The sequence below is a fragment of the Zonotrichia albicollis genome, chromosome 4 (assembly GCF_047830755.1).
Source record: "Zonotrichia albicollis isolate bZonAlb1 chromosome 4, bZonAlb1.hap1, whole genome shotgun sequence".
Taxonomy (NCBI): domain Eukaryota; kingdom Metazoa; phylum Chordata; class Aves; order Passeriformes; family Passerellidae; genus Zonotrichia; species Zonotrichia albicollis.
In genome coordinates, this window is record NC_133822.1 from 23966166 (window position 1) to 23993151 (window position 26986).

The 26986-nt window shown below is 37.8% G+C and overlaps 1 protein-coding gene and 1 long non-coding RNA gene across 3 annotated transcripts in view; both read left to right on the forward strand.

The window, feature by feature from the left end:
* BRAF (B-Raf proto-oncogene, serine/threonine kinase) overlaps positions 1 to 26986 on the forward strand; it is an 83401-nt gene that overhangs the window by 43783 nt on the left and 12632 nt on the right. Inside the window, exons 7-19 of one of the 2 annotated variants that reach the window (XM_074539100.1) lie at positions 1063 to 1182; positions 9244 to 9403; positions 10927 to 10963; positions 12356 to 12475; positions 15197 to 15333; positions 16004 to 16121; positions 17434 to 17518; positions 18926 to 19102; positions 20253 to 20299; positions 20865 to 20983; positions 21759 to 21890; positions 24535 to 24669; positions 25531 to 25684. In XM_074539100.1, the coding sequence (XP_074395201.1) occupies positions 1063 to 1182; positions 9244 to 9403; positions 10927 to 10963; positions 12356 to 12475; positions 15197 to 15333; positions 16004 to 16121; positions 17434 to 17518; positions 18926 to 19102; positions 20253 to 20299; positions 20865 to 20983; positions 21759 to 21890; positions 24535 to 24669; positions 25531 to 25684 (1541 nt within the window). The remainder of the gene's footprint in view (positions 1 to 1062; positions 1183 to 9243; positions 9404 to 10926; positions 10964 to 12355; positions 12476 to 15196; positions 15334 to 16003; positions 16122 to 17433; positions 17519 to 18925; positions 19103 to 20252; positions 20300 to 20864; positions 20984 to 21758; positions 21891 to 24534; positions 24670 to 25530; positions 25685 to 26986) is intronic. The other variant, XM_074539101.1, reaches the window with a different exon arrangement.
* On the forward strand, positions 1189 to 3961 carry LOC141728768 (uncharacterized). Its single transcript, XR_012579936.1, has 2 exons — positions 1189 to 2240; positions 3364 to 3961. It is a non-coding gene; the product is annotated as an uncharacterized LOC141728768 (long non-coding RNA).

The following is a 26986-nucleotide window of genomic DNA, read 5'->3' on the forward strand; positions in this document are numbered from 1 at the left end:
GTAATCACAATTGATTTTCAAGTTGAGCCTTTTAACAAGTGTACAGCTGTCAGTGATTTCTTGTGTTAAATCTGTAATTTAGGAAGTCAGAGGAGGTGCCTGGAAAAAATACAGGAGTTCAGCTGTTCTTGTGAGACTGTTTAATTCATACTCTTTCTGTGCTACCTCAGACAACCAGTTCGTATTTCATTGCTGGTCTATGAAGTGCTTTTTTTGAAGCATGAATAGGGTTCCTGAGCACTTGACTGTGTCAGACAGACTACTCATTGTTCACAGTTGTTATTATTAATCAAAACTGGTTCTTTATTGTGTGATGGCTTGGGCCGTGTTTAAAATTTAGCTGTGGCTTTATTCTCTTCAACCTGAAAAAAATGCTAAGAGACAGTAGTTGATTATAATGAAATTGCAGTTGATTTTACAATAATTGAAAATAAATTTGCTAGCAAGATTAATGCCTAGATAAGAAACATAAAAGAGAATGACCCAAACAGTCCAATGTTCTTGGATTGAGTTACTGAACTATTTGTTTAAATAAGTCTTTGATGTAGATTTAGGATCTGGGGTAAACTAGGTCTGTTCTATTCGATTAGTTTCAGCAGAGGCTATTAAGTCCCTTAAATAGATTTTTGTATAAGGAATAATTTAAAATGCTATTTTTCTCACCAAGAATGAATTTAATTTTAGTTTATTTTGGTATTTGTAACTGTTTCCATTGGCATCTGTGGAGTTTGTGGTCAGGGTGTAGGTTTATGTACTGATAGATAAAAGTTGTGCATTCTTGAAGAATCAGATATTTACAATTCCATCTAAAAGATGAAAAAATTAATTTCCACAAAGTTTATATTTAAGGCATGATCTTTAGATCCTCTGGATCTAAAGAGGTAAATAATACTTTTAACATATCTTACAGATTTAATGTGTGTGATCATTATTGTTAAATTTAGAATTTAATCAATGAAGTTTTGGGGTTTGGGATCCTTTTTGTAGTTTTTGAGTATTATATTGTGAAACTTCTGGGTTTTGCACAAGTTAGGTTGTTTTTGTTTTGTTCTTGCCTCACAGTTTGCTGTTTGTCTCCAAGTTCTTTGAACATCACCCCATACCACCGGAGGAGGCCTCCTTAGGAGAGACCACCCCAGCATCTGGATCATACCCCTCAGTGCCCCCCTCAGATTCTGTTGGGTATGAACTTATTCGTGCTGTTTAATAACATAACTTTTCAGTACTGTGCTAAGAAACACTCAAAGTACTGCTTTGCAGCTCTGCGTTGTTGTAATCTGGCTTCTCATGCAAATATATCCAACTGTGCTTAACTTAAAAGAAGTGAATGTTTTCATTCACACAAATTCTATAAATTAGTAATGAGCCTAGTTTAAATGTATGTGTAACTGTCTGTAGAATTGGGGTATTAACTGTTAAACTGATTTCTTCTACATAATAGCTTAGACCTGGTCTAAACTGGAAAGATTTTATACTTAAACTTAATATAAACCAAAATTATATCCTCACAAGTTCTTTTAATTATCTAAAAAGAAGATGGTTATTAAATTTGGTTATTAAATTATAATTTATGTGCTTTGAAGTGACATAGGTCAGTTTGAGAATAAACCACATTACTATAAGGCAGATGTGAACAGGTGCCAGTTCCAGGTTCATAATACTGTTTTAGTAGCTTTTTCACACACACTGCCTTAGTATCCTCCAGACCAGCTGTCTTTGTCCTGTTCATGTTGAGGTATGCCAATAAGATCTGTTGCTGCAGCTCCAGGTTCTGTAAAAGTAGCTCTCTAAAACAATTTCCAACAAAGATTTTGGACCTTTCTACATCAAGAGATAAGAGATATATTTAAATGATGTTCCCAGTAGCAAAGACATCAATGACACCATCCACCATTAGGTAGCTGAGCAAATGTCCAGGCAAGAGTAACTCAGGGATGTATATCACACTCAAGAAATCTGGTGCATATTTATTGAGAACACCAAATACAGAAGCCTTCAGAAACCATTTCCAGGACATGTGTGCTGTGTGGAGTTGAGCTGAATGTGGCTGAGAGGATCTCTTGGATTAGTGAAAACTGTGCCTAAACTAAAGCAGAAACACACTGGAAGCTATGCAGGCACCTCTGGACTCTTTAACCAGAAGATAAATTTCCTGGACAGCCAAGACTGTTTTATGGAAGACCAAATAAAATGCCTCCCAGGAAAATAGATTGACAGTCCTGCAGAGGGAACCTCACTTGGTAAGTACAGAGGTTATGTTCTTACTTGTTCTATTTTGTGCAGAGTCAAGTGAATTCAAAAGTACTTCTTCAAGGTAGTGAATGTTGCCTTTAGGTCCTGTGGATATTAGTACAGCAGATTGTGAGCAAGGCTGCTTGTCAAGTATTTGTTGTGCTACAGCCAAAATTGTAACTGGGCTAGAAGTATTAATTCATGAAGAAACTTGTTCATACCAATTGTGTCAAACACTAGTGGATGTCCAAGACACTATATAGCCCTACTCTTAATATTCTAAATTGTCCTACTTTTCAATTACTTTTGCATCACATTGGTCCATTCTTACAGCAATATGGATTATCTTGATACGTGCACTACTTCAGGCAGTCTTAGTTTTGACAAGTGAAAACAGAAGGAAAAAATTTAGACCAAAGCTGGTTAATGCCTTGAGATCTTTAACTTCACATACATAAAAATGTTAACACTTAAATACACTTGCTAGTTGCTGTTTAGGAGCTTTTCCCAAGTGTTGCATCTATAAGTGTGTAATTCAGAAGATGTAAAAGGTTTCTAGATTTCTCCTTTCTGCTTTTTTGCTTTGTTGTCCACTTTATTGATAAAGAAAACAAAGACATACACCATGCCTGCCAAATTCTGTTCATTTTGGAAATGGTTTGTGGTTATCAGCTGGTATTCATACGTAATATGCATGTTAGTCATACAGTGTTCCCCTAGCATCTGTGTATGTAGTATTTCCTTTCCAGAACTAGCTCAGATGTTACCAGATAAGCATATAGCACTGTCCATACCTTTTTCCAGTTATCTTTCATGCCTTTCTTTAATCATACTTTTCTGCTTTTTAAGAACATAATTGTGGAAATATTAATCTAGATGAATTTAAAAAGTTGGCCTTTTCTATAAAAATATGTACTCAACTGTGGTTTTATTAAAGAGGACTGCTACAATATGGGACAGCAGCTCAACTGGAATTTAAAAAAAAAGGCTGACATTTGAGCTTATCTTGTCTAGGAGGAGAATATGGGATTGAAATTTGAGAGCTGAACAATGGGATGAAAAATATGAGGAAGTAGCGCTTTATTAACACTTCCTAGATTAATAATTGTTCTTTTGATTTCTCTGTTCTAGCATCTTGCGTGGAACAGCTCACAGAGGAAGGGATGTTGTTAATTGCTTGGTAAACCTGAGGAAAGAGAAGGCAAACATCCTTCTTCATGCCTAGCCTTGTGAAGGGATCCCAGCAGCAGGCCAAGTGCCCAAAAGAAGAAAGTTTGTGTTGCAAGGCAAGTTCAAGAGTGAAAGCATGCAACGGGAGCAAATGGAAAAGTTTGGAAGAGAAATGGACATAAAGGAAGACCCTTGGACATGATGCAAAAGCTGCTAAACGTGTTGGAGGACTGTTTCACTCTGCTTGTGTGCAACATCCTAAAGCAATCCAGGCCTTTGGCCTTTCATTCTTCCAACTGTGAGCCATAGGCAGTCCCTCCAGGTTTTCCATCCCAAGGTGTGGGAGCACATATGGTCCCATTTCACATTTCTGAACCCCTTATGAAATTGTGTCCAGCCTCAACATTAGGTTTTGTGTCCCATTTTAGTTTTTTCCATTTGCACTATCCTGTTGTGCCAGAACAACCATTTTAGTTTCAGTCTGCAGTTAAATGGAAAGAAAAGTCTAGGTTTCCCTGCTAAGAGCCATTTGTAATAAAATTGAAGTAAGGAAACTGTATATCAGACATTGTATTTGTTTCGTTCATTGCACTGTCATGAAGTTTCTTATCCATCTTGGCTCGTAGGATACGAGCACAGAATTTCTGTGTACCCAGTTCCCTCAGTCTCAGTACATGAAAAAGAGAAATAAGCAAGTTGGCAACATCTTGGCTCTTTGAAAAACAGCATTTCCCAATATGCTTCGTCTTCTAAGTTGGAGGAAGAAAAGGGGAATGTCTGGTAGACTGTTCTTGGAAGCTTGCCAGTCCTTGCCTTTGAGCAGGCTCCAGCTTGTGATTAAACACCTCTGCTTTCCTTTCTGCCTTCCAACTGTTCACTGATCATTCTGCTTCAGCTGAAGATACTTGAATGTCTAGAAAAGCTTCTGAAAAGCCAAGGAAGTGAAGATACAGTCTTAAAATATTACATTTTATGCTACAATGCCATTTAGATCCTGTGGTGTGTAAGTGAGCAAAAGCTTTATGTTTTAATTCATAAAACAGTGAACTTTTCCCCTAAAAGTTCTGGCACCAGGCCTTTTCCAGGTTTCTCCATGAAAATGTTCCCAGTGTTCCTACAATATACAGGTTGAGTTGATATACATTCTTGATTTGCAGAAAAGGTTTGGTATCAGAATCAGAAAACTCTCAGTCCACACAACAGGTGAGGGAAACCTCTTGCTCTTCAAAACTTTATTTGCAAAACCCTGTTAGTGACCTGGTTTGGAGGACTAACAGTGACAATGTGGTTCTCTTGATAACCCCTGGTATATGAAGCTATGGGGAATTTTAGACTCATCAGGTTGTTTTTCACCTACAGGCCACCATGGATGAAAGCAAGTTGTCATGGTATAAAAAGCTGCACTAATTTGTGTGGGGTAATGACTTAGGGATCTGTCCCATGATGCTTCTAGACTGACTTCAGAGATGCTGCAAGAAAGATATTTAGCTTGTAGTTATAAACTGGTACTGCTGTCCTTTTCTCCAAATTGGCATTTGATTTGGGATTATTGCATATTTCCAGGGATGGGGAAAGAAATAAAAAGTTAGGTTTTCTGGCAATGTCTATGGATTACCACAGTAATTAAATCAGAACCTGTTTGGCCTCCACAATTTAAATTTACCTGCTTGCTGCTATAGCTGAAATACCAGTGTGTCCCAGATCCTTAGCATTCCTAAGAAACTGCTTGGAACTGGAGGTGCACTGTGGTCTTCATTAAGAGCAGTAACAGCAACCAAATCCAGTTTTGTTTTAACACTGGAGTAAACAAAAACAATCAAAAACAAGCCTTGATACCCATTGTAGCTTGCAGTAGGTTTGGTTTGGATATGAGTGTGCAGCCTTACAGGAAAATTGTGTGTGCAGCACTGAGCCCGGTGGCTAAACTGAGATGGACTTCTTCAGGGTGTGAGCAGGAGAAACAATGTCTCAGTCCAAGAGAGGTACTGTCATTTTAAAAAGGAATGGGTTCACACCTTATAATTGAAGCTAGGTGAATATGAATTTTCAGTTCAAGCATTTGCTCAAGTACAGCAAAATAAAAATACAGTCAACAAAAACTTAAAGCCCAAATACACCTGTCATAAGAAAAATCTTTCCTGTGTAGACCAGCTCTTAAACACTTATGAAACATCACATTGGTGAGTAAAGGACATTAAGGAAAATCTATATTAAATTTTTATCTTGCATTTGTTAAGTGAACTTACTTATATTATTCCAAGTTCTAAAATCCAATAGACATATTGTATATGATTTTATAAAATTGTTTGTTTATATATATCATAACATGTGCAGACATTTTTCTGAGTTACCTTACTCTTTCTTGTGGACCCAGTTTTGTGGAATAGTAAATTTGGGCACTTGCTATGCTTGGTAGAGGGTATAAGTTATTCTTGTTTCCTGATAAAACATAATTTTGTTTTGCCTGATGAAAAGGGGGGGAACAATGTGCTAATCCCAAACATATGGTCCCAGGTAAAAGCATGTTCTGTCATGCTTTTCCACTGCTTGGAAAGGTTATAGCATATTAGATTGTGATTTGACAACATCAGCTTGTTGCCTCAGCAGCTGAGAATCATTTGTTAAAACAATGCCTACATCTTGGAGGCAGGGAGAAAGGGATTTATCTGCCTACTTGTAGAAAGCCTCCTTTAACAAGTTAGCTGTAAACTGTTCACAAAGGCCACAGGAGCAACAGAAACTCAGATCCTGATATTCAAACTGCATGTTCCTTTAAGCCTCAGCCTGTTATTTTCTGGGGGTGGGTTTTTTGTTTAATTTTTTTTTGTATGTTTGGCTTTTTTGGGGCTTTTGGGCCTTTTTTTTTTTCTCACAGTGTGTTTTGTCTGCTCTCTGGTTCCATAGCCTAAGAACTAGTTTTGGAACTGGCCTAAAATGATCATGTCACCATTTTCCAAATGATATCTGGCCCTTTTAGCTCCAGTGTCACTTCTACTCCTCTGGAGTAATTTCAGTGTAGGAATACTGTAGGAACAGCCTTTGGTAGCTCAGAGGATCACTGTGTTCTTTGTGGTGACGTGATTTTGATAGAACAAGATCCTGATGCCGACCAAGATCCAGCTTTTGCCACAAACAGGCAGAAGCTGGTGGTAATACTTTTCTGAGCTTGTGATCTCGGTAGGCTGTCTTAGCTAGCAAACTCTTTGTCTCTTTTACTTCACTAGTTATCTTTTTCAAGAAAATAACACCATTTAGAAGAAATAACCTACGTTTTTCAAAGTGTCTCAAGGGCAACCATTAATAAAATAATGATGGAACATGTGGATAACTGCTTATGAGGTTCTCATCTCTGGATTCTTTGTTGTCTAAAGCCCAGAGATCCTCCAAGTAATAGCTTAGAGACTGGGAAAAAAAAAAAAAAAAAAAGAAGAAAATTCTTTATCAGTCTATTTTCTAAAGATCTGGACTTCTCCCAGTAAGAATGTAATGAGTAGAAAAAGCAGTTCAAGTTGTTTTCAAACATGGTATGACGTAGCATGCTGTCTGTGTTAGCCAACATGATGGACTTGATGACCTGTGACCAGAAATACAGGAGTAGCAGATGACCATTTATGACTCAAAGGAGGATGTAATTGAAACAATATTGCCTCAATCTGCCCTTGGCTTACTCATGATCACAGAATATCTGATTGCTTCTGGTTTTGTCTTGTGGCAGAGCTCAAATGGTTTGTCACAGTCAGTCCTGGTGCAATGTTCTGATGGATATTGTGATATATTTCCCTTAATTTCCTTATTACCTGAGAACTCTCAGGAAGTTTAAGCAGGAGTTAGCTGTCCCAGCAATGACAGTACTGGCCTGGTTTAGACACTTTTTAGACTTTTCTACTGATACTATTTTTGTGCAGCATTTGACATGCTTGCCTTAAGGTGAAAATGGAGTGCCTTAAGCTGAAAATGGAGTGCCTTTAAATGTCAGTCAAGTCCTTGCATTAGGGTCTGTGCAGTGTCCCATCTCCTGATGTGTGTTCTACTCACGTGATTTACTTACAAACACATTCAGGAGTTCAAAACTTCCTCATCTGCAGTATTTTACCTGAAGGTACTTGCGTACCAACAAATGAAGACCTCAGCTTATGTGTATGTACAACAACTGCATTTAAAAAAATACTTTTGAAATTATGAACGACTACTGAAATGCTGGGTTTTTCAAGGACCTCTCTCAGAGATTTGACTATTGGTAGTTTATTACTTCCCGCTATCTTCCCAACATCTATAATCTGTCATGTGACAGTAGGTAACTGCTTTTTTTCCTTGAAGTTAAGCAGGGTTAAACCCCTTGCCTCTTCTCTCCTGCCTGACTTCCCAAACATATTCAGGTATTTCATTGGAAGACTTACTAGACTGTTACTGAATTAATTCACAAGTACTTTGTTTTGCCATTTTCAATTGTGAAATTGTTGGCCAGGAAGGAAAAGATGACAGGTACTTAGGATACAGATAGCCCTGATTTCTGGGATCAATGCCAAACTGGATAAACTTTTCAATGAAAGGTAGGATAGTAGGCTATAAAACAGACCTGCTTCTGAAAAAATGCCAAGATGTCCTGTTGAAAATGTTAGTTTCCGCAAAGGTTTTTGAAGAGGCCAAGGAGCATTACTTACAGGAGGTGGCATCAGGACCTATTGCTGCTGTCAATTTTGTTTCTGAAGCTTCTCCCTGTGGACATTGTCTTTGTGGGCTTTATAATTAATCCATGAGTCATTGAATGGCTGGAGGACTCCACTCCTCTTTTAGAACTTTGAAAAAGCAACCAACTCTTAAAAACCTTGTTGTCAGATACCATGTACATTTTACCATAAAGTTTTCTTTGACAAAGGTGGCAAATGTTTTCATTAGCCTTTTGCCTCACATCCATTAGATTGAATCATTAGACTTAACAGTGACAGACCTTGACTAGGGTAAGAGATAATTGCCAGTTTATTGCACTTTAACAAAATTAATGGATAACCGAAGAAGTGACTTTGTGCCTTTTTGCAAACAAAAACCCCAAGTATTTAGTTGTTTTGTCTTTTGAATATTCAATTCATTATACCATAATTATAGGCTATATCTACATTTATGACTGGCAGCGTTTGCATTTCTTCAGGAAGCTTGTTTGTGTATTCTGAAGACTTGCCTTTTCAGTCAAACCTATTGCATTGTAGTCCTGTAAATAACATTTGAAGTATTGTGCTATTCAAAGTTGTTTCTTAAAGATTGAGGTTAAAGGGTAATACGTTTTTTTTAGAATCAATGATATATTGGCCATGTATCAATAATAATTATTAATCAGTTAGGTTGAATGACCAGATGTAATTTGCACTCTTTCTTTGTTGAAAAATAATCCCATCCATAGATTTTGTTTTATGACATTTTCTGACTGTAACATTAATATGAGATGTTAAGCATTTTTTGTTCTCAATTGGTTACCATTAAAATGAGTGTATTGCATTGACTCAGAGGTGAGGAAACTGCAGACTATCTTGCTATCTGCAATGCATGTTGGGCAGCATGAGTTTTTCAGACCAGGATTGATTATTACTAGTTTGGCATTGTATGGTAGAGTTTTGTTTTAACTCAGAACATTTCACAGCCATGTGATCAGGTAGTTGATGCAACAGTTGTTGCAATTGATCCTAGGGGAGTAGAGACCGTTCATTATGAATTGTTTTTATTTGGGGCTTTAGATCAGTTTTTTTGTTATGCATAATTATAGTTGAAAAGGACTTACCACACCCACTATGCAGTGTTTGAAGCCATTTGTAGACCTAAATCCTCTTTTTCCTTGACTTTGTTTCTCAGACCACCAATTCTCCCTAGTCCTTCTCCTTCAAAATCCATTCCAATCCCACAGCCCCTCCGACCAGCAGATGAAGACCATCGGAATCAATTTGGGCAACGCGACCGATCCTCCTCAGCTCCCAACGTCCACATCAACACCATCGAGCCAGTCAATATTGATGTGAGTACTGCTCACCCTTGGATCAGGAATGTGGATGGGATGTGTTCCTGGTGAATATCTGTGTGTTGCATTTGTACACTATGGTTCTAAGATAATCCTCAGTGATAAACCAGAATACTCAAAGATCATTCATTTTTCATTCTTTTAATAGATTATTTTTTGCTTTTGAGAGCTGTAAGAACACAATCCATTCTCTGAAAGCAGAACTGCCTTTTGACAGTTCTGTCGTTTTCATTTTCAAAGAAACATTTTGCCCTATACAACTGCCTCTTCTTTCTGCCATTAGTCCCAAGACTTATGCTGTTGCCAGTAACCACTCTTGCAAACCATTGTGTTAAACGCATTGTTATGCAAGATTAGAGACTTTTTAGTATTTTTATTCCATGTAATAATTTTGGCATTGAAGGAAACTAAATAATTAAGCTGAGTTGACCTATTCTGATAGTTCCTTAAGAGTTTAAGAGCCCAGTTTATGTTGTTCTGAGCATTCCTTTGGAGTGTTCAGAAACTGCTACATTAAGATTTGTTCCACAGTTTTGCAATCTCTGGATGGTGAAATGTAACTAATAATAATAGTTGATATTAGCATAAGGACACCTAGGACCTTTCAAGACATTGCCTTTTGCTGACTTTGCTAACATACACAGTTGATATTTTATCCTTAAATCTGCTCTCTAGAAAATAGTCGTTTGTTGGGTAAGCAGACTTGAAATCTGCCAGGACACTGAGGCACAAAATCAGTTTTGCATGTGAGCTGAGGGAAAGGTGAAATGTTAATTTTAAGAGTGTGGCTATGTAGGTATTTGCATGTGGAGTATGGCAGTGGTGCAGCTGAGGCATAGCCAGTGCTTTTGACAAAGCACAGGTGCATAAGGGAACAAATATAATTATGGAACAAGAAGGGAATAAATATAATAGTGTAATAAAAAAGTGCCCTATTATAAAAATGGACATACAGAAGGAAACCGCTAGAATTTTCTCCTTCTGTTTATAGAGTCCTTATTGTAGTTTGCTTTTAGTCTGGACATGTTGCAAAAGATAGTTTCAGCTCACAGAGGATTGCAAGTGAAGAAAGCCTTGTGCAGTTAGTCATTTCTGAGAAGAACAGTGTGCCTAGCTATGCAAATCAGATGTGTTGTTACAAGAAAAAACAAAGCAGGATTCATTTGACTGAATTCATTTGACTCAGTACAGTAAATTGATGTCCCAGGTTCTGATATGATAATTCAAACCATTTCTGCTACTGACCAGCTGTGTTTTTAAATCAATATTTTCTTGTCAGCCTCTCTTTTGGGTGTTGTACATTTCTCTTTACTGCAGAGTGATGCTGTTTTAAAGCAACTTAATTTTGAGAAGTGTAGTAGTTCTTTGAGTCATTGCTATTAGTAAGTCAGGATAGGAAACCACTTTTATTTCATGGGCAACATATGACACTATGAATTCACAAACTTATCAGTTTAAATTGATTCCAGAATGTAAATGTTAACACCTGAATTAAACACAGCTTTTACATTTTTTTATAGGACTTGATTAGAGACCAGAGTTTACGAGGAGAGGGAGGTAAGTAGCCTTTAAACTAACTGCTGTGTTACTTTTAATTACACAACTGTTTTGTCCTTTCCAATTACCCTACTTCCTTCTACAAAACACAGCCACAATGCAAAATATGACTAGAACAAAAAAGTGAATTTACATTTGCTTGTCCATGAACTTAGTATTTGTTTCACAAAGATTTGAGTCATTTGCTGGTCATTCTGGGAGTGGGGGAGACAGAAGGAGAAAAAGTTTTGAAGTAGTATCTAGTTTTTTTAGTTTTAAAATTACTTTTTTACTCTTTCTCTCACCCACCCACACACACCAACTTATTCACTCACATGGCTGCACACAGATACACTACAACTTCCCAAAGATTTTTATGCCTGTTGTTACCTTTTCACACATGGAAACAACAGGGGTTTTCAATGAAAACCATCGTGGTAGATGAGCATTCCATAGGAACTGCTGCATCCTAAAGCAGCTTGAAATACTCCAGTTCTTCTCCCCCTCTACCCCTGCTGAAGTTGCTGCTTTGCTGTACTGCATGCCTGTGCTACTCTTGAAAGCAGATTATTAGGATCTTACACTAAAGTCAGGTCTTTTTATGTTTCCTTCAGGAACTCACTGCCCTAATTCAAAGTTAAGTCGCAACTGGTGTCAGGGGGTTTATTTTTCTTTATCTGTTGTGCACGGGCCTCTTAAGTCACTTCTCCCAGTGGTTGTCAAGGTCCTGAAGGGAGTGTCTAATGTGCTGTATCTATTCCTATTAATATAAGAATAAAGCAGAAACATTGAAAATACAGAAATACTGAGTAGGGCAGGCATATGACCATTTTTCCAACTCCAAATCAGTAACACAGTTGTCTCCTACTGGTTTTAACTTGCTTCAGCCATAAGTATGGGTCTGAATTACCATAGTGCACCCTTTCCTGATCTCAAAGGTTTTGTACTCTGGGCTTTCGCTCACTTTGTTTCTCCCATGCAAATCTGGTATTTGGTAGGATGTGTTGTGTTTGATGGAGCTGTCTTTAATAATGCCAGCAATAGGCACTTTAAAGAAAGAAATTTCCTTTAACCCTGCAAGCTACTAATTGCAAATTGCCAGTTTAAGCTATTTTTGTATGTGTTGATAGGTGTGGCTCTCCAGAGTTTTGCCCATTTTGTCCAACATTTAAATGTTGTGCGATCATGTTGGTTTTAACTTTTGATCATAAACCGTCTGCTTGGCATCTGAAAACAATTGGCTATTTCCAGTCCTGTAACAGTGTTCTTAGGAATTGACTTTTTTTCCTTCAAAGTACAGAAGAAATCTATGATTAGGAGTCAAAGCATCCTAGTTATTTCCCATGACTTCTTTCATTTCTTCTATGTGTCTGTCTTTCTGTCTCTGCCTGCCCGTCTCTTTCTCTCTAACAGCCCCTTTGAACCAGCTGATGCGCTGTCTTCGGAAATACCAATCCCGGACTCCCAGTCCCCTCCTTCATTCTGTCCCCAGTGAAATAGTGTTTGATTTTGAGCCTGGCCCAGTGTTCAGAGGTAGTTGGGCTCTTCTTTCTTGTTTTCACCCAAACAAAATAAGTAAAACCACAGATGCTGTTTGTGCCTCACCCTCACACCGTGTGTATGTAAGTGTGTGAGTTTATCAAAACACCTCTGTTTTTTGCTTGGCCTGGCTGGAATGCTTTGAATGTGCTTTTCACACATACTCACTTTCACCTTTACACGCTTGAAAATGATTATAAATGAAGTCTGACTTAAATCTTCAAAAGCAAGGAATTTCATAGTTGAGGTTTTTCTGTGGACCTTAACATAATCTTTCTAAACAAAGGGCATTGGATTGCATTGCAGTGATTTTAAATCTAAAATTATGTCCTTAACTTAGAATTTCCTTGACTGTTCAGTTTAAGTCAGTTGAGTGCTATAACAGTCTTCTATATTTAATATTCTCTGTTTTGAAAAGTGATGCAGGAAATCAAATGTGAATTACAAACATTTCCATTGATATCTTGTTAGGTCTCAAGCTTTTCAAGTAATGTGTCATGTCAGCTTTCAACAAATACTTCATTTTAACAGTGTGCTAGTGATACCGCATCAGGACTCTAGGTGGTTTTAGTAGTTTTTATTTAGTATTATTTTTTTAATTTATTTAGTAAATTTGACTGAAACAGTATTTCTGTCCCATACTATGTAAAATAAGATTAGATTAGATTTTCGTATCATTGGCCGAGGGGGTAATTCAGGCCTTGAGCTGTCAATGGATCTGTTGTATTGCACAAAATCCCAAAAAAACTTTATGGGATTTCATATGCTGGAGAAACCAACTATTGAGTAATAGCATGAAATGTTCATATTTGTCCCTCCACATAATATGTGTAGAAATGGTTAGTTCAGTGCATGTAGGGTGGTTTTCAAATGCTACCATCTTGGCTGTTTCAAAGACTCTTGTTTCAGAATATATCAAAAGCAGTTCACCTTTTGAACTTATGAAGATCTTCCAGAAGTCTTTGTAAGAAGTCAGGTGTTTCCAACAAGCAAACTGGCTGCAGAATGAAATATGTTATGTACTGCTTCAGAGTCCAAGCTATTGACTTAAATCCAGCATTATCTGAACTATTCTACTCTAATAACTTGAAAACAGCCCATCTGGTATTATTATGAACAGATTAACTGCAGTGTTCTGCCATGTGCTGGAAGCATTTTTGGTGAAGGGTGAACATTGTGTTGGTGTTCCCATATTGCAGGATTAAACTTTAAAGAGGAGATTTTAGCTACTTCAAAGAAAATGCATCCCAGATCTTTGCTATTGCAGAGGAAATCTGTAGCCCAGTAACCTTTTGAAAAATTGCTCGAACGTTCTGGGAACATCATACATTTGATTCCATGTGTGTTTGATTTCAGATGAATCATTTAATAAATAAATGACAGCCTAGTGGCCGTAACATGAAAACACAAGTCCATCCTTTAAGTCACTGGCTTCCAGCTGCTTATGAATGTAGTTAGGATGCACAATATACATCAGTATTGTTGCTTTAGTATGTGGGACAGTTTACAGATGCTGTGCCCCATTTTGTATCTGTTGGTATATAATTTTGTGCATCCACTTACAAGTGCGTAGATTTTAGCTTAGTGAGTCCAGTGATGGATACATATAATCTGATAAATTAGCATGCACTGAGTGACTGAGTTTAAGCAGAAGTTTAAAAAGTCACAAAGTCCTAGTTGCCATTAGGAGACACTTTTTGTTTAAGAGGGGAGTTTCTAAGAGAATACGAGGAGTATTGTCTTCCACCACTTCCCAGAGCACTGATGTGAGAAAAGGCAGTGGAATGTTAGAGGTCTTGTTCAATGACATACATTGTTTAGCAAAGCAGCATGAATTTAATTAACAGTTGACCCTATTTTATGTCCTTTGCATTGGAAGGGTCAGCATAACCTTGTTAGGAATAATTGTGATGTATTTTAAAAGGCAGTGTCTAGGTGAAGTGCTCTATTTGAAAAGGGCCACTGGGGCTCTGAAACAGCTCTCAGTAACATTTTCCTGCATAGATTTGTTTAGATAACCTACAGGCCACAGACATACTGTTCTTTTTGTGTTTCCTAGAATATGCTTCAAATAGCCAACTAACTAAAGTACTTGTGCTTTTTTAATCCTTTCTAAAGTCTAATTTTTTTTTTAAATAATAGTTCTCTGCTAACAGATAGCTTTAAAACAGCCAAATGATTTTCAGGTGGCACTTGGAGACTCAACCAGAAAAAATTTTGATTATTTGCATTTAGTCTATTTCATTTCAAAGTACAATAGTTCAGCTATTTGTTGGGTTCCTAAAAGCTTAGCTACAAGAAATATCAGAGGTAAATGCTGCTAACTAAAATGCTACTGTTCTCAAAGAAACTGATGGAATTTTAAAAATACATCTTAAAGTATTTTTTTCTTACTAAAAAAGACGTTGTCTTTTTGTTAATTCATGAAGAGAATAGAGATCATATCAAATATATATAAATTTACACAGGGATGTTATATCAAATATATAGAAATCTATACAGGGATATTTGGTATAGGTTTGTCTTTTCCTGAAAACTGAGACATGAGCACTAATGTAACATTAGGACAAGATTCCTGTATGAGTTTGTTCTCTCTTAACATTCACATTGATGTTTAGAGATACTGCATCTCAAACACAATTCTTGCACCTAATATCAATACATTCTTGTAAGGTGGATTCTTACAGATAAAACTATCCTATTTCTGAAATTCAGGCTCAGCTGCAGGCTTGTCTGCAACACCTCCTGCTTCTTTGCCTGGGTCACTAACCAATGTGAAAGCGTTACAGAAATCACCAGGGCCCCAAAGGGAAAGGAAATCATCCTCATCCTCAGAAGACAGAAATCGAATGGTAAGGGAAAGATCAGCTCTTTTCTTCTGTAGAACCGTATTCCTCTCCCTTTTCTTTCATCCAAGTTCTATAAATTATTTTGAAGATGAATGTGGCACTGATCAAGGACTTGAAACCGATAAATAATAGAGTGGGATAACCCACTTTAAATCCATAAATAATTGTGGGACTGCTATATAAATAATTTAAAGAATTGACTAAACTCACTTTTACTGGTGTGATTCATATTGTTACGCTTTTTTCCCTTCATGTAACTGCTTAACTTTTCCCACCATGATTCATTAACTTTGAAAGTAACAAATGTAACAAATTTTTAGTAACAATACATGAAAACATAAAAACATCCACTTCTTAAAAAATTCAGTTTATTATTACGATTAAGAATTTAAAATCAAATACTACTTTCTTTTTGTTAAGCATTTCTTTATATTTTCTGGTTTTAACACTGCCAGAAAGCTGTTGCAAATGTTTCATGCCAGGTAATAATTTGGCATTCCTGTGTCCTGAGGTTTTGTGTAGGGCTAAGTTTAGAGATGAAAAGACAACATCTGAAAAAGAACAGTTTTTTAGGACATTATTGATGGTGAGAATTTTTTAACAAATGAGCTGTTTTCAGAGACATTAATGCACTTGTTTTCTTCCTTTATATTGTTTTTGCACATATATAAAGAAAACACTTGGTCGACGGGATTCAAGTGATGATTGGGAGATACCAGATGGACAGATCACAGTTGGCCAGAGGATAGGATCTGGATCATTTGGAACAGTCTACAAAGGAAAGTGGCATGGTATGTGGCCAGGGTGGCAAAGAGCTGTTGTTCAGGTCACAGCGCCTGCCAGGGCACACCCAGCTGCACAGCAGCTTCCCAGAAACACACCTGGGCTTCTGGTGGGCACCAGGCTGAGCCAGCACTGTGCCCATGCCACAAAGAGGGAAAGATGGGTGTGGAAACCCAGGACACAGGGAGTATTTCTCTGTCTGCTCTGGGGTGCCCTGACCCCCAGGGGAGCACTGACTGACCCTCATTCATGGAGAAAGTTTCCTACACTTCAAGGTAGACTAGAATCCACAAAAGTGTGAAATGGATTATAGAGAGTACTGTAGGTGTATCACTTGGTGAGAAATTTAGGTTTTGGAATTTTCAGTATGTTGTGGATGGAAGCAAGATGGAGGGCACAGGGTGTCATCCTGGGTTTCTTTTTCTTCTTCATGCTTCTTCTTTCTTCTTCTTCATGGGTTTGGGTGGCATTTTGTAATTGAGCAGAAAAGTCCACATTGCAGCTCTTTGGGGTCAGTTATTGGGTTAAAAGGGAAAATAATCTAGGTGTCAGTTCTTAATTGGATAGTTTAGTTCCTAAAAGACCTTGTAACAAGAGATTGTTGGCCATTTTGTGCCTTCTAATGAAAATCTGCTAAACTCACATTAGTGACACTGTTTTACTGATAAGAAATAATCAACACCTGGGTCTGAACACGAAATACTGTCTCAAGTGCCTTCAGTGCAGACTCAGAGGAACTGACAGCCAGTACCCCAGCAACTGGGACCCCCAGAGATGGGCTCCTGGGCTGTACTAGGCATTGCCTGCAGGTTAAGGGAGCCAATCCTCCTCCTCAGCACTGGTGTTGCCACACCTGGAATGCTGGGCCCGGTTCTGGGCTCCTCTGAGCAAGTGAGATGTGGACATAATGGGGAGACCGCAGTGAAGGGCAGTGAATATGAGTTTTAATTTAATAAGTGGTGCGCTAAATAACTAGTGTAAGAACTTGATGTTGCTTGGAAACTCAACTCTTGCATGTTCTTCTGAACTGAGAAATTATTAGGGTAAAGATGAAACATTACAAAGGCAGAAGTATTACTCTTGATGAATGAGGATTTCAGATGCGTATTTTTAATAGCTTTGACCTGCCTATGATTTCTCAGAGTAAAGTAAGAATAGTATTTCTACATTTTACTGAATATTGACCTTCTTTAAAATTGTGGTGATTTATTTCATGTAAGCTAAAAAAACTGTATCCCAAAATTTCTGATGCTCTGTACAGCATTCTCTCAAGAGAGGAATGCGTATCAATGGCGCTTACTAAAAATTTCTGTTTTAAAGGTGATGTGGCAGTGAAAATGTTGAATGTTACGGCACCCACACCTCAACAGTTACAGGCTTTCAAAAATGAAGTAGGAGTGCTCAGGTAAGAATATTTTTAATGGCATGAAATAGTGTGTGTAGATTTGTGCTTCATTAATCACTGAATTTTTAGGTCTCCATTGGAACACATTGGTCTCAATCTCACTCCTAAGTGATGATACTTCAGGCAGAAGAAATAATAATTTAAAAATATTTCTTTGTACCCATTATATGTCTACACATCTTTGTTGTGTGTCCAAACACTCAGAATTAGTTTTTGCCAATTTACTATCCCCAGGGCACAGTCAAGCCTAAGTGTGAGCTGTAGGCCCTTCTTTCCTCTCATTCACATTTTGCAATTGAAGGAGAACATGACTAATGGTTGATTTTTCAGCTACAGTTCTGCCCATATTATCTGTTGTTTAATAGTTCCTGATCAGTAACATTAATTTCTCTGAGTTTTTTAATGTAATTCTTATAAAGTCATTTCATTTTTTCCTTTTCTCATGTCTACTGCTTCTACTGTCTCAGAGGAGATATTTGTTTTGGGTTCAGCTCTTAAAGATCCATCAGCATTACAGGATAGAATATACATTTCGAAGAAACATTACATCAAAGTACAATCTGGAGCAGCGTCAAGCATAATTGTGTTTTAAGAAACAAAATACCAAGGAGGTTTTTGTGCCAGGAAACCTGATGGGTTGAGCTGGGCACCTATGCTTTGGAAACATCCCAAATAAACTACAAAGAGAAAGGGAATGGTCAGCCTGTTACCCTAGGAAAATATTAGTTCTAAAAACTCTTAAGCTCATAGTTGTGGAAGTAGAGGCTTTATGGGGTGTGCTACTTTGGGTATCTCTTCATTTTCTTGACAGAATTTTGACAGAACTGAATGAAATCAAATATCTTAGTCCAGCTTTCTGCTGGTAGTCCCTTTGATGGAGCCCAGCCTGTTTGATGCATAGTCACTTGTTCTGTCCTTTGACCAGACAAGGCAGATTTACTTATAGCTGTGCTTTCTCCATTTGGATTCATCATTACTTAGCTTTGTAGTAGGATTTGCAGGAAACTGCTTACTTTTTGTTTCTTCAGCAGTTACTCTCAGCATCACTTGACAAGTTCTTGAACCTGAACAGGGCACCCTCTCATAGCAGTGTCCTAGCCCACATTGCTGCAAGGACAAAGGCTCACATGCTGGTATCTCTTGTTAATTTTTTAATAAAAGAAAACATAAAAGAGCTCTGACATTTTTCAGTTACCCCAGAGTAGTTATTCCATGTTAGTGTGATAAGAAAGGCTAACTTCAGGAATAATTCATTAAATTAATCTAACAAGAGGTTGTCATAGTAAAAGTTGAGACTGATCCAGCACCTTCTGTTTGGAAATATATTTGTGGACTGTGATAGATCTTCCTGGGTTTTCTTGATTTCTTGGCCTGATTTCCTCCTGATTCTTCTGTTTTTGTAAACAGGAAAACACGACATGTGAATATCCTGCTTTTCATGGGTTATTCAACAAAACCCCAGTTGGCTATTGTTACACAATGGTGTGAAGGGTCCAGTTTGTATCACCATCTACACATCATTGAGACCAAATTTGAAATGATCAAGCTAATTGATATTGCACGACAGACTGCACAAGGCATGGAGTAAGTATTGAATTACTTGTCTGCAAATAAGCACTGGGGCAATGTTTACTTATTCCCTTCACACTCTGGCTGACATTGGCAAATAAGGCCAGCTCTCTGCTCACTTTGCTGAGCCCAGGGTCCTGTCTCAATCATCAAAACATTTGGTGAAAGTATCAGAGCTCTCTGAATAACAGGTTTCAACATCTGAAGAGAACATCCCTATTTTGTTCTAAGGATTGTAAATAATCCTTATTCCCATAGAGGGCCATCAAGTTAGAATTTACCAAGCTAGCCAAATATTGTGTGTCAAAGTCAGAACACTGCTGTAAGACCAGAGAAATTGCACTTCAGCTGAAAAACCACTATGATGATTGCAGTTCATTGTGCCATTTTTCTGCTCAGTATTCCATTACATTTTCAGTCAAGAGGCACGGAGGTGTTTGCAGCAACCAGCCTTAGCCTTCTGTTAGCCTGTGCATCTCCCCAGGCTCCATCTGTAGGTAGGGGAGATGCAGAAGCTGTTTTGTGAACACGATTCAAAGCAGAGACACAAATTGGGGCTTTTCCAGCAGTTTTGTGCCAATCTCATTGACTAAACAAAGAGCCATGGGAGACTAATTCAGGCTGTATCTGCTGTGGGGCAAGTGCTTTCCTCTGTGTTCCCTGCCATCTGTTTATCCAGGCTGCAATCAGGGGATCTTTTTTCCACTCCTCTACTAAAAAGCAGTCAGTGTACCCAAGTACACACTGAGACTGGAAAGCACATTTAGCTCCTGCAATTTAGGAACACCTTATCTAAAGCTGTGACTAACTCACAAAGTCTTGACAGTCCCCATTAAGGCTGGGAGGCAGAAATTTCAGCACAGAATTGCATGAAAAAAATTAGTGAAGTTCTTTTTACTGTGAATATTGAGTTAGAATTGAAAAGCAGAATTTTGAACGTAATTGTTATTCAGCACTAGCATCAGATTTGAGCTGGAAGTCTAAGCTTTATTTTATTTCTTCATGTAAATGTTGCAGAAACTGTCATGGGTAACTGAAGTTTTACTGCCTGCATAAATGTGCAGTTTGAATGTCAACATAATTTGTTTCAGTAGTACAGTGAATTTTGAGTTGTTGATTAGTGCAGTATTATCTAACCCACCTCATCTGTGATATTCCTTTTCAGTTATTTGCATGCCAAGTCAATCATCCACAGAGACCTCAAGAGTAATAGTATCCTTTCCCAGAGATGTAATTTTGAAAGGTGAAAGCATTCCTGGTTTTTGTTTTTTGTATTTTTTCTGCCAGAAATTAACTAACTGATATGAAAAGCTGTTCATGTGTGAATATTTGCCAAATAGAAGTTTCACTGAGAAGGGGTAATATCACTAATAACAAAATAGGAGGTGCTTACTGTGTCTTTTGATTCAATTGCAATAACACAGGGAGTTTTAGTTGGTATCACAAAGATTTTTTTGCATCCTTTGGTTTCTTCATGTAATGAAAGATTATGTGAGTTGGCTCATGGAACATTTTCAGCTTTTCTCATACTTGGCACTTCATGAAAGCCACCTGGCCATGGTCTGCTCAGCAGTGGCCCAGGCATTACTTACATAACCCTTACCTACCATAATTCACCATGCTGGCTGCTTAAAACCTGTGTGATGTGGAAACCTTCTTCAGTGATGCTGAATGCTTAAAACTGTCATGTTCATGTTGCAAATTTGTAGCTGTTCATTGTTCTTTTAGGACAGGACCAGCACTGCTTGTCTGTTTTCCCTTAACATTCCCCCCGTAGATATTTTTCTTCATGAAGACCTCACAGTAAAAATAGGTGATTTTGGTCTAGCTACAGTGAAATCACGATGGAGTGGATCCCAGCAGTTTGAACAGTTGTCTGGTTCCATTCTATGGATGGTAAGCAAGGGGGAAGTAGTGAGCTTGTTTCAACAAATTTATTTGTCTTGGCCAAACTTCCTGCTCCTATCCCTCTGGCACATTGACATAAAAAAAGTTGGCTTAAGCTGGAAAAGACAAGCAGTAATATGAGGTAGTAAATTAATGTTTTTCAATTCTTCTTTAAGCATATGTCTTCCAGTAGTCAGCAGAAAAACTTTAGTGTCTCCATCTTTTATTCTGAGGTTTATACTGAAATGAAAATAGTGGCTAAGGAAAATGAATTGTTAATTATTATAATGAATTAATTATGTATCATTAATCTAGGGTTGAGGAGAAGGTGAGAAAAGCCTTGCAAAACATCCTGCAACAGAGTAGAGGAACTAGCTCAGGAAAAAGTAAGATGCTCTTAAGTTTTAAGGAGTCAAGAGGAGTTGTTCATATTGCAATCTCCTGTGCAGCTCCACTTCCTCTTTTTCTGCCTGGAAAAGCTTAAAGCTCTGTTAGCTGGCATTAATTTCAGTGTCACTAGAATTCTAGTTTCGAAATACATTCTCAGCTTGGCCAAGGTAATTTTTCTCTGTCATAGAAAAATAAAAGGGATCACCAAGCTAAAATGAAGCAATGAATTTTGAGATTCATATCAGCATCCACTCTGTATTAGGACCCAGTAACACCTGAAGGCAGGAGTGGGCCTTGCACCTGTACCTTGGCCATTTCCGTGTTTTGTTCCTGGTAGGTGAGGTGCAGCACAATGGAGAGAAATAAAAACTAATTCTTGCCTTTTCTGATACAGGCACCAGAAGTTATTAGGATGCAAGATAAAAACCCCTATAGTTTTCAGTCGGATGTGTATGCATTTGGAATTGTTCTCTATGAATTGATGACTGGACAGTTGCCATACTCCAACATCAACAACAGGGACCAGGTAAGGGGAGGCACTGACTTCAGTCAAGGGTGGTCTGAAACAGATTGATTCAGACTTGGGTGGGCAACTTTCTGATGTTCTGTGTGTTTCATGTTTCTGGTTCTCATGCTGTGAGATGACATTTCTGCATTTTCTAGATCTGCTTCGGCCACATAGCAACAATTTACTTAATTCTCTTGAGGTATTTTTTGTGTTCTTATTTTAAATATAGATTTTCAGTTTCCTGACTGGTTGCCAGGATACTTATTAGGGAGAGAGCAGATTACTTAATAGTAATCTAGTTTAGAATAGTTCTGCAAAGGCAAAATGATCCCCCATATGTGTTCAGTTATTCTTCTCATTCCCCCACCCCTCCACTTGCAGTGAATAATAAATAGTGCAGCTACAGGACTGACAAAACAGAAGAGCAGTCATCTCACTGAGTGTTTTATATTCATTTCAACTTTGAGAGAGCATGCACCATCTAACTGAATTGCAGGATATCTGCATTTCTCAAATCCTGCTTGTTGGACAATATAGCTTCCCAGAGTCGGGGGATCCTATGAGGAGATGACTTAATTGTGAACAAATATTCCATAAATGTTAATGATCCCACATGCTGTAATACATCTCCATGGGACAGGCATGTTTGGGAAGGCATACCTGATTCATGATTTCTGTCTAACCTGAAAATAGCATTTGTGCATCAGGATCTTTGATGTAAACTATTCTGTATCTGAGCAGTGATGTATTTGTTGCTTCTGTGTCCTCATCCCTTGTTTTTTCACTGTCAGTACTTGAGAATTGAAACCATAGCAACGTTCATCTGTGAATGCCATTTTATAAGGCTGCTTCCCTATCTGCCAGAACACTTCATCCCAATTCATCAAATTTGGAGTGACTCCTTTTTAGTTTTCTTTTTCTTTTTTATCATTTTGGTTTTGCCTTTAATGTCTGGATTCCTGGCCAGATGATCCAGCCTTCTAAAAACAGTATTTGGCCTTGGTTTTACCTTTTGAGGTCTCAAAGATCAACCCAGTGATGGGGGTGCTTACAATGAAGTGCTGAAGCAAATTTTAAAATGCAAGTGAAGCCAACATCTGTGATCTGATGTCTTGAGTTTTGTCACTCCTTGTCTGTTATATGAAAAGTTGCAAATATTCCTCACTCTCTGGTGCATTTACATCAGCTACTATGACACAACCAAGATTCTTAGTGAATGAAGTGTCATTCTTGTTATACCTCAGAGTGTTTTTCTCACTTCAACAGATTTTTATAGACTGTTCTTGTAGTGATACTCTTTTCTCTAGTCTAATTTAAAAGATTAGTCCCTCTATTATTTGTAAAGAAACTATTTAAAACATAAAAAGTAATGAATTTTGAATAATTTCAACTTGTGCCATTATTTAGAAAATACCAACTGCTAGATAATTGGAACTCTGATTGCAGCAGAGGTAAGGGTTGCAGTACACAAGTCTCTACTACAAAATCCTGCTCAGCACATGGGGATTTCTAAAGGAACCATATGGGAGCTTTCTGTTCTTCTGTGATGCCAACACAGATGTGACTGAAGCAGAGTTAAAAAAGGACTAGGATTGTGTTAGAATAAATAACAAGTATGGCATACTTGAGATGGGAGGCTTTTCTGCTGTGTGGTTGTTTTTTTTTTTTCCCAGTGTCAAGATATGAAATAGTTAGACTTCATTAGAGAGAAGGTGTGATAAACCTGCTGGGTTGTCTGAGTTCTCAGAAAAGGCAGTGATTACTGCTGCAGCATGAATGGATCTTTGATTAGCTGGTTTGCAAGTGCTTTTTAGTGTTAGTGCTACTGCAGTACCCAAACCACGTTGCAAATGACCTTGGCTTGACATGATGATGTTTGATGGTTTTTTATATGTACAAGAGATGATTAACCATATTTATGTTTTGTTTTCCTGCTTCCTATCAGTTACTTGGTTTTATGCTGAAGTTTTATCCTTAGGGAAAATATAAACCTCCCATGTTGAAAGAATTACTGTAAAAATACCAAGCCTGTCTGTCTCCTCTTCTACAGAGTAGAGGGAATTCCTCTTTTCCTTTTGAGGTGGTTTTTGTTTTGTTTTGGTTTTTTTTTTTTTTTTTGTGAGAGTGGGGGAGGTGGTCAAATGTGAAGAATAAGCTAATGTGTTGGAAAAGTATGTGATGGAATCAATTCTCAGAAAGTAAAGGGTTTTAATATCCAAAGTCCATTCGTTTCTTAAAATACCTTTCAATGTGAAGTTGTTGTTGATTTGTATTATAAAACAGAATATTTCTTTTTACAGAGTTTTTATTTTTAGACATTCTGTTCCTGCCAGAGTTGCTCGTTCTTGTTTTTGTCAGTTTTTGACACCGAAGAACCATTCCTTAGATGGTTATTGCTATAAATGGTAACCATTTACTAGTGTTCAAGTTCCACAGAAATCTCTCTGAGGAGGAGGAAAGATCTAATTTTTTTCTCTGTACTGAATAGGTTAGCAAGCATTACTCTCAGAAATTTGTCAATTTCAATATCAGCTAATGTTTCCTGGGAGCAGAAATCTTGTTGCTGCAACCAAAATAGTCTAGCAAAATGTTCACCTTTTGTGACTGTTTATTTTATCAATTCAGCTTCTTCCTCTTTCATCTTTTTTCCCCTTAAATAAAGATAATTTTCATGGTGGGACGAGGATACCTATCTCCAGACCTCAGCAAAGTACGGAGCAACTGTCCCAAAGCTATGAAGAGACTAATGGCAGAATGCTTAAAAAAGAAAAGAGATGAGAGACCCCTTTTTCCACAGGTGAGAAATGCTCCTCTTTAGTTCTCAACAGACTTTACAATTCAAAGTTGTGAACTCACTGGCCAGTTCCAAATTTTTTTTATTGGTGCTATGGCAGGGTTTCATAAGAGACCTGATTCTGTTAGTCAGACCTTGGTTAGTTCTGTTTAATTAGAAATGCTCATTTTCATTTCAAAACTCAAGTATTAAAATGACCTGTGTCTTTTGAAAAGTATTTACATCTTGGAGAAAGTTTCAGCTGGGAGATAACGAAAGCAATAGTTACAGTTAGACACACAAATTAGTACTTGGTAAATGTACTCAGAAATGTTTACACTGCCCTCCTTGCTCTCCCCCAAGCTTCATGAAGGGAAACAGATAGTTTTGCCACAGAGCTTGGTTTTTATCGTGCCTGCTGAGGAAGGTTTGGGCTCAAAAAGCTTGAGGGGGAGAAGGGCAAAAATCTGGGTTTTTTCCCCCTGTTTTGAGTGTAACCAAATCGTTTTCAAAAGATAAGGAGCTCCCCCTGCTGACTTTTTGGTAAATGTTATTAAGCAAAACACTGGCAGAGCTGGGTTTGCTACAGCAATGGCAGGTACAGGTACTAGGGCATAGACAAGGAGTGCAATAAAAAGCAAGTGTTTTCACTGTGCTTAGAGGGAATCTGTGCCTTTAAAAAGGGAGAAATTCCCCAACTGTCCTTTTCAGCTTCCTTAGGATATAAACGTTAAGAGTTCAGTGCACTAAGCTATATTTTAAAAATCCTTTTTTTAAGATGTGTTTAAATATTTTTCTGTAGTTAGTTGATACTGTGCCTTTGGTTTTAAGAGAGAGACACAGCTTTGGAACAGCAAGTTTGATCATGTATTTTCTGTGTTTTAGATTCTTGCCTCCATTGAGCTTCTCGCCCGGTCATTGCCAAAAATTCACCGCAGTGCATCTGAGCCCTCGTTGAACCGGGCTGGCTTCCAGACAGAGGATTTTAGTCTGTATGCTTGTGCTTCTCCAAAAACACCCATCCAGGCAGGGGGATACGGTGGGTTTCCAGTGCACTGAGCCAAAATGTGAAAGCATGTGCCTGTGTGTCTGTGTGCTGGTGTGTCCTGTGAGTGCCAGGTGTTTGTTCTCACTTGTACCAGCTCTGATTGTAAGGGTTACTGAGGGAACAAAGGCTCACTTCCTACCACTGGGCACTGAGTGTTCCCAGCACAGTCTGTGTTGGTAACTGCTGCCCTGGGAACAGCTGGCACAAGAAGAGCTGTAATGTCACGTAAGAGACATGGAAAAGTCACTTCAAACAAGCAAAAATCTTCTTAAAGTCATCAGGTGTCATTTTTGCCTAGTTTGTTGATTGGAATTAGTTACTCAGGAGTGTATTTGATTTGAATCTATGCAAGCTGTGGTTGTCTGTTGTTTTGGGGGTTTTGTGGGGGATTTTTACTTCATTTAAGGTCATTATATTTGAGCAAAAAGCTTTAGATTCTTCATTTAGTTAGGCTATTCATGTGGGAAACACTTGGAAAGATAAACTTATCTTCAAGGCTGAACACAATCAAAACTTTATTGTGGTCAGCAGAAGTGAGCAGATACAACACAGAATCCAAAGAAAGCCCTGAATAACATGTAACTCTTATCTTAAAAGTGGAAGTTTAAATTAGTACTGTTTAGGGAACATTTCTCCTACAGAAGAGTGGTAAATGGGTTTTTTTATGTTACCTTTTTCTCTAAATATTCTGACCTGATATAGTTTACACCATCTCCAAATGTTCTGTTACAATGCAACACAGAAGAAATTCTGAATGTGCTTTTGCCAAACTGAAAGGCATTACTGGTAATGGTGCCTGTATCCTTCAGTTAGTACGGATTTCAAAATTTATAAAAACGTTTTAAATCTCAAGCATGACCAAGTGCTTTAAGAGCAAAAATGCTGCTAACACCCATAATAGGAAAAGAAGATTTGAAAAAGCAGTTTTGTTCATGGAAATCAGTGTTATACTACACATTTTGTTAAGATGAAAAGTGTTAATTACTTTAATATTGTTAAGAATACACTGAACATGCTTCTCTTCAGAGGCAAATTGATTTTTTCACTTCCATGGAAAAGCTACTATTTGACTAGGCAGAAGTGAATCACTTGGAGTAAATATCTAACTGAGAAAGTTAGACACCTTACCAAAATCCTCCTCACTTTTGGAGACTGTATTTTTCTCTAGAGCATTTCTCTAGAACAAGTGCATCAGAGTAGTGGTTTAGGTTATATCAATCTTTAATGTCAGCTATGAAAAAAAAAAAGTACAGACAGTGTTCTTGTATGTTTTGAGATGAGTTATGTGGTTTT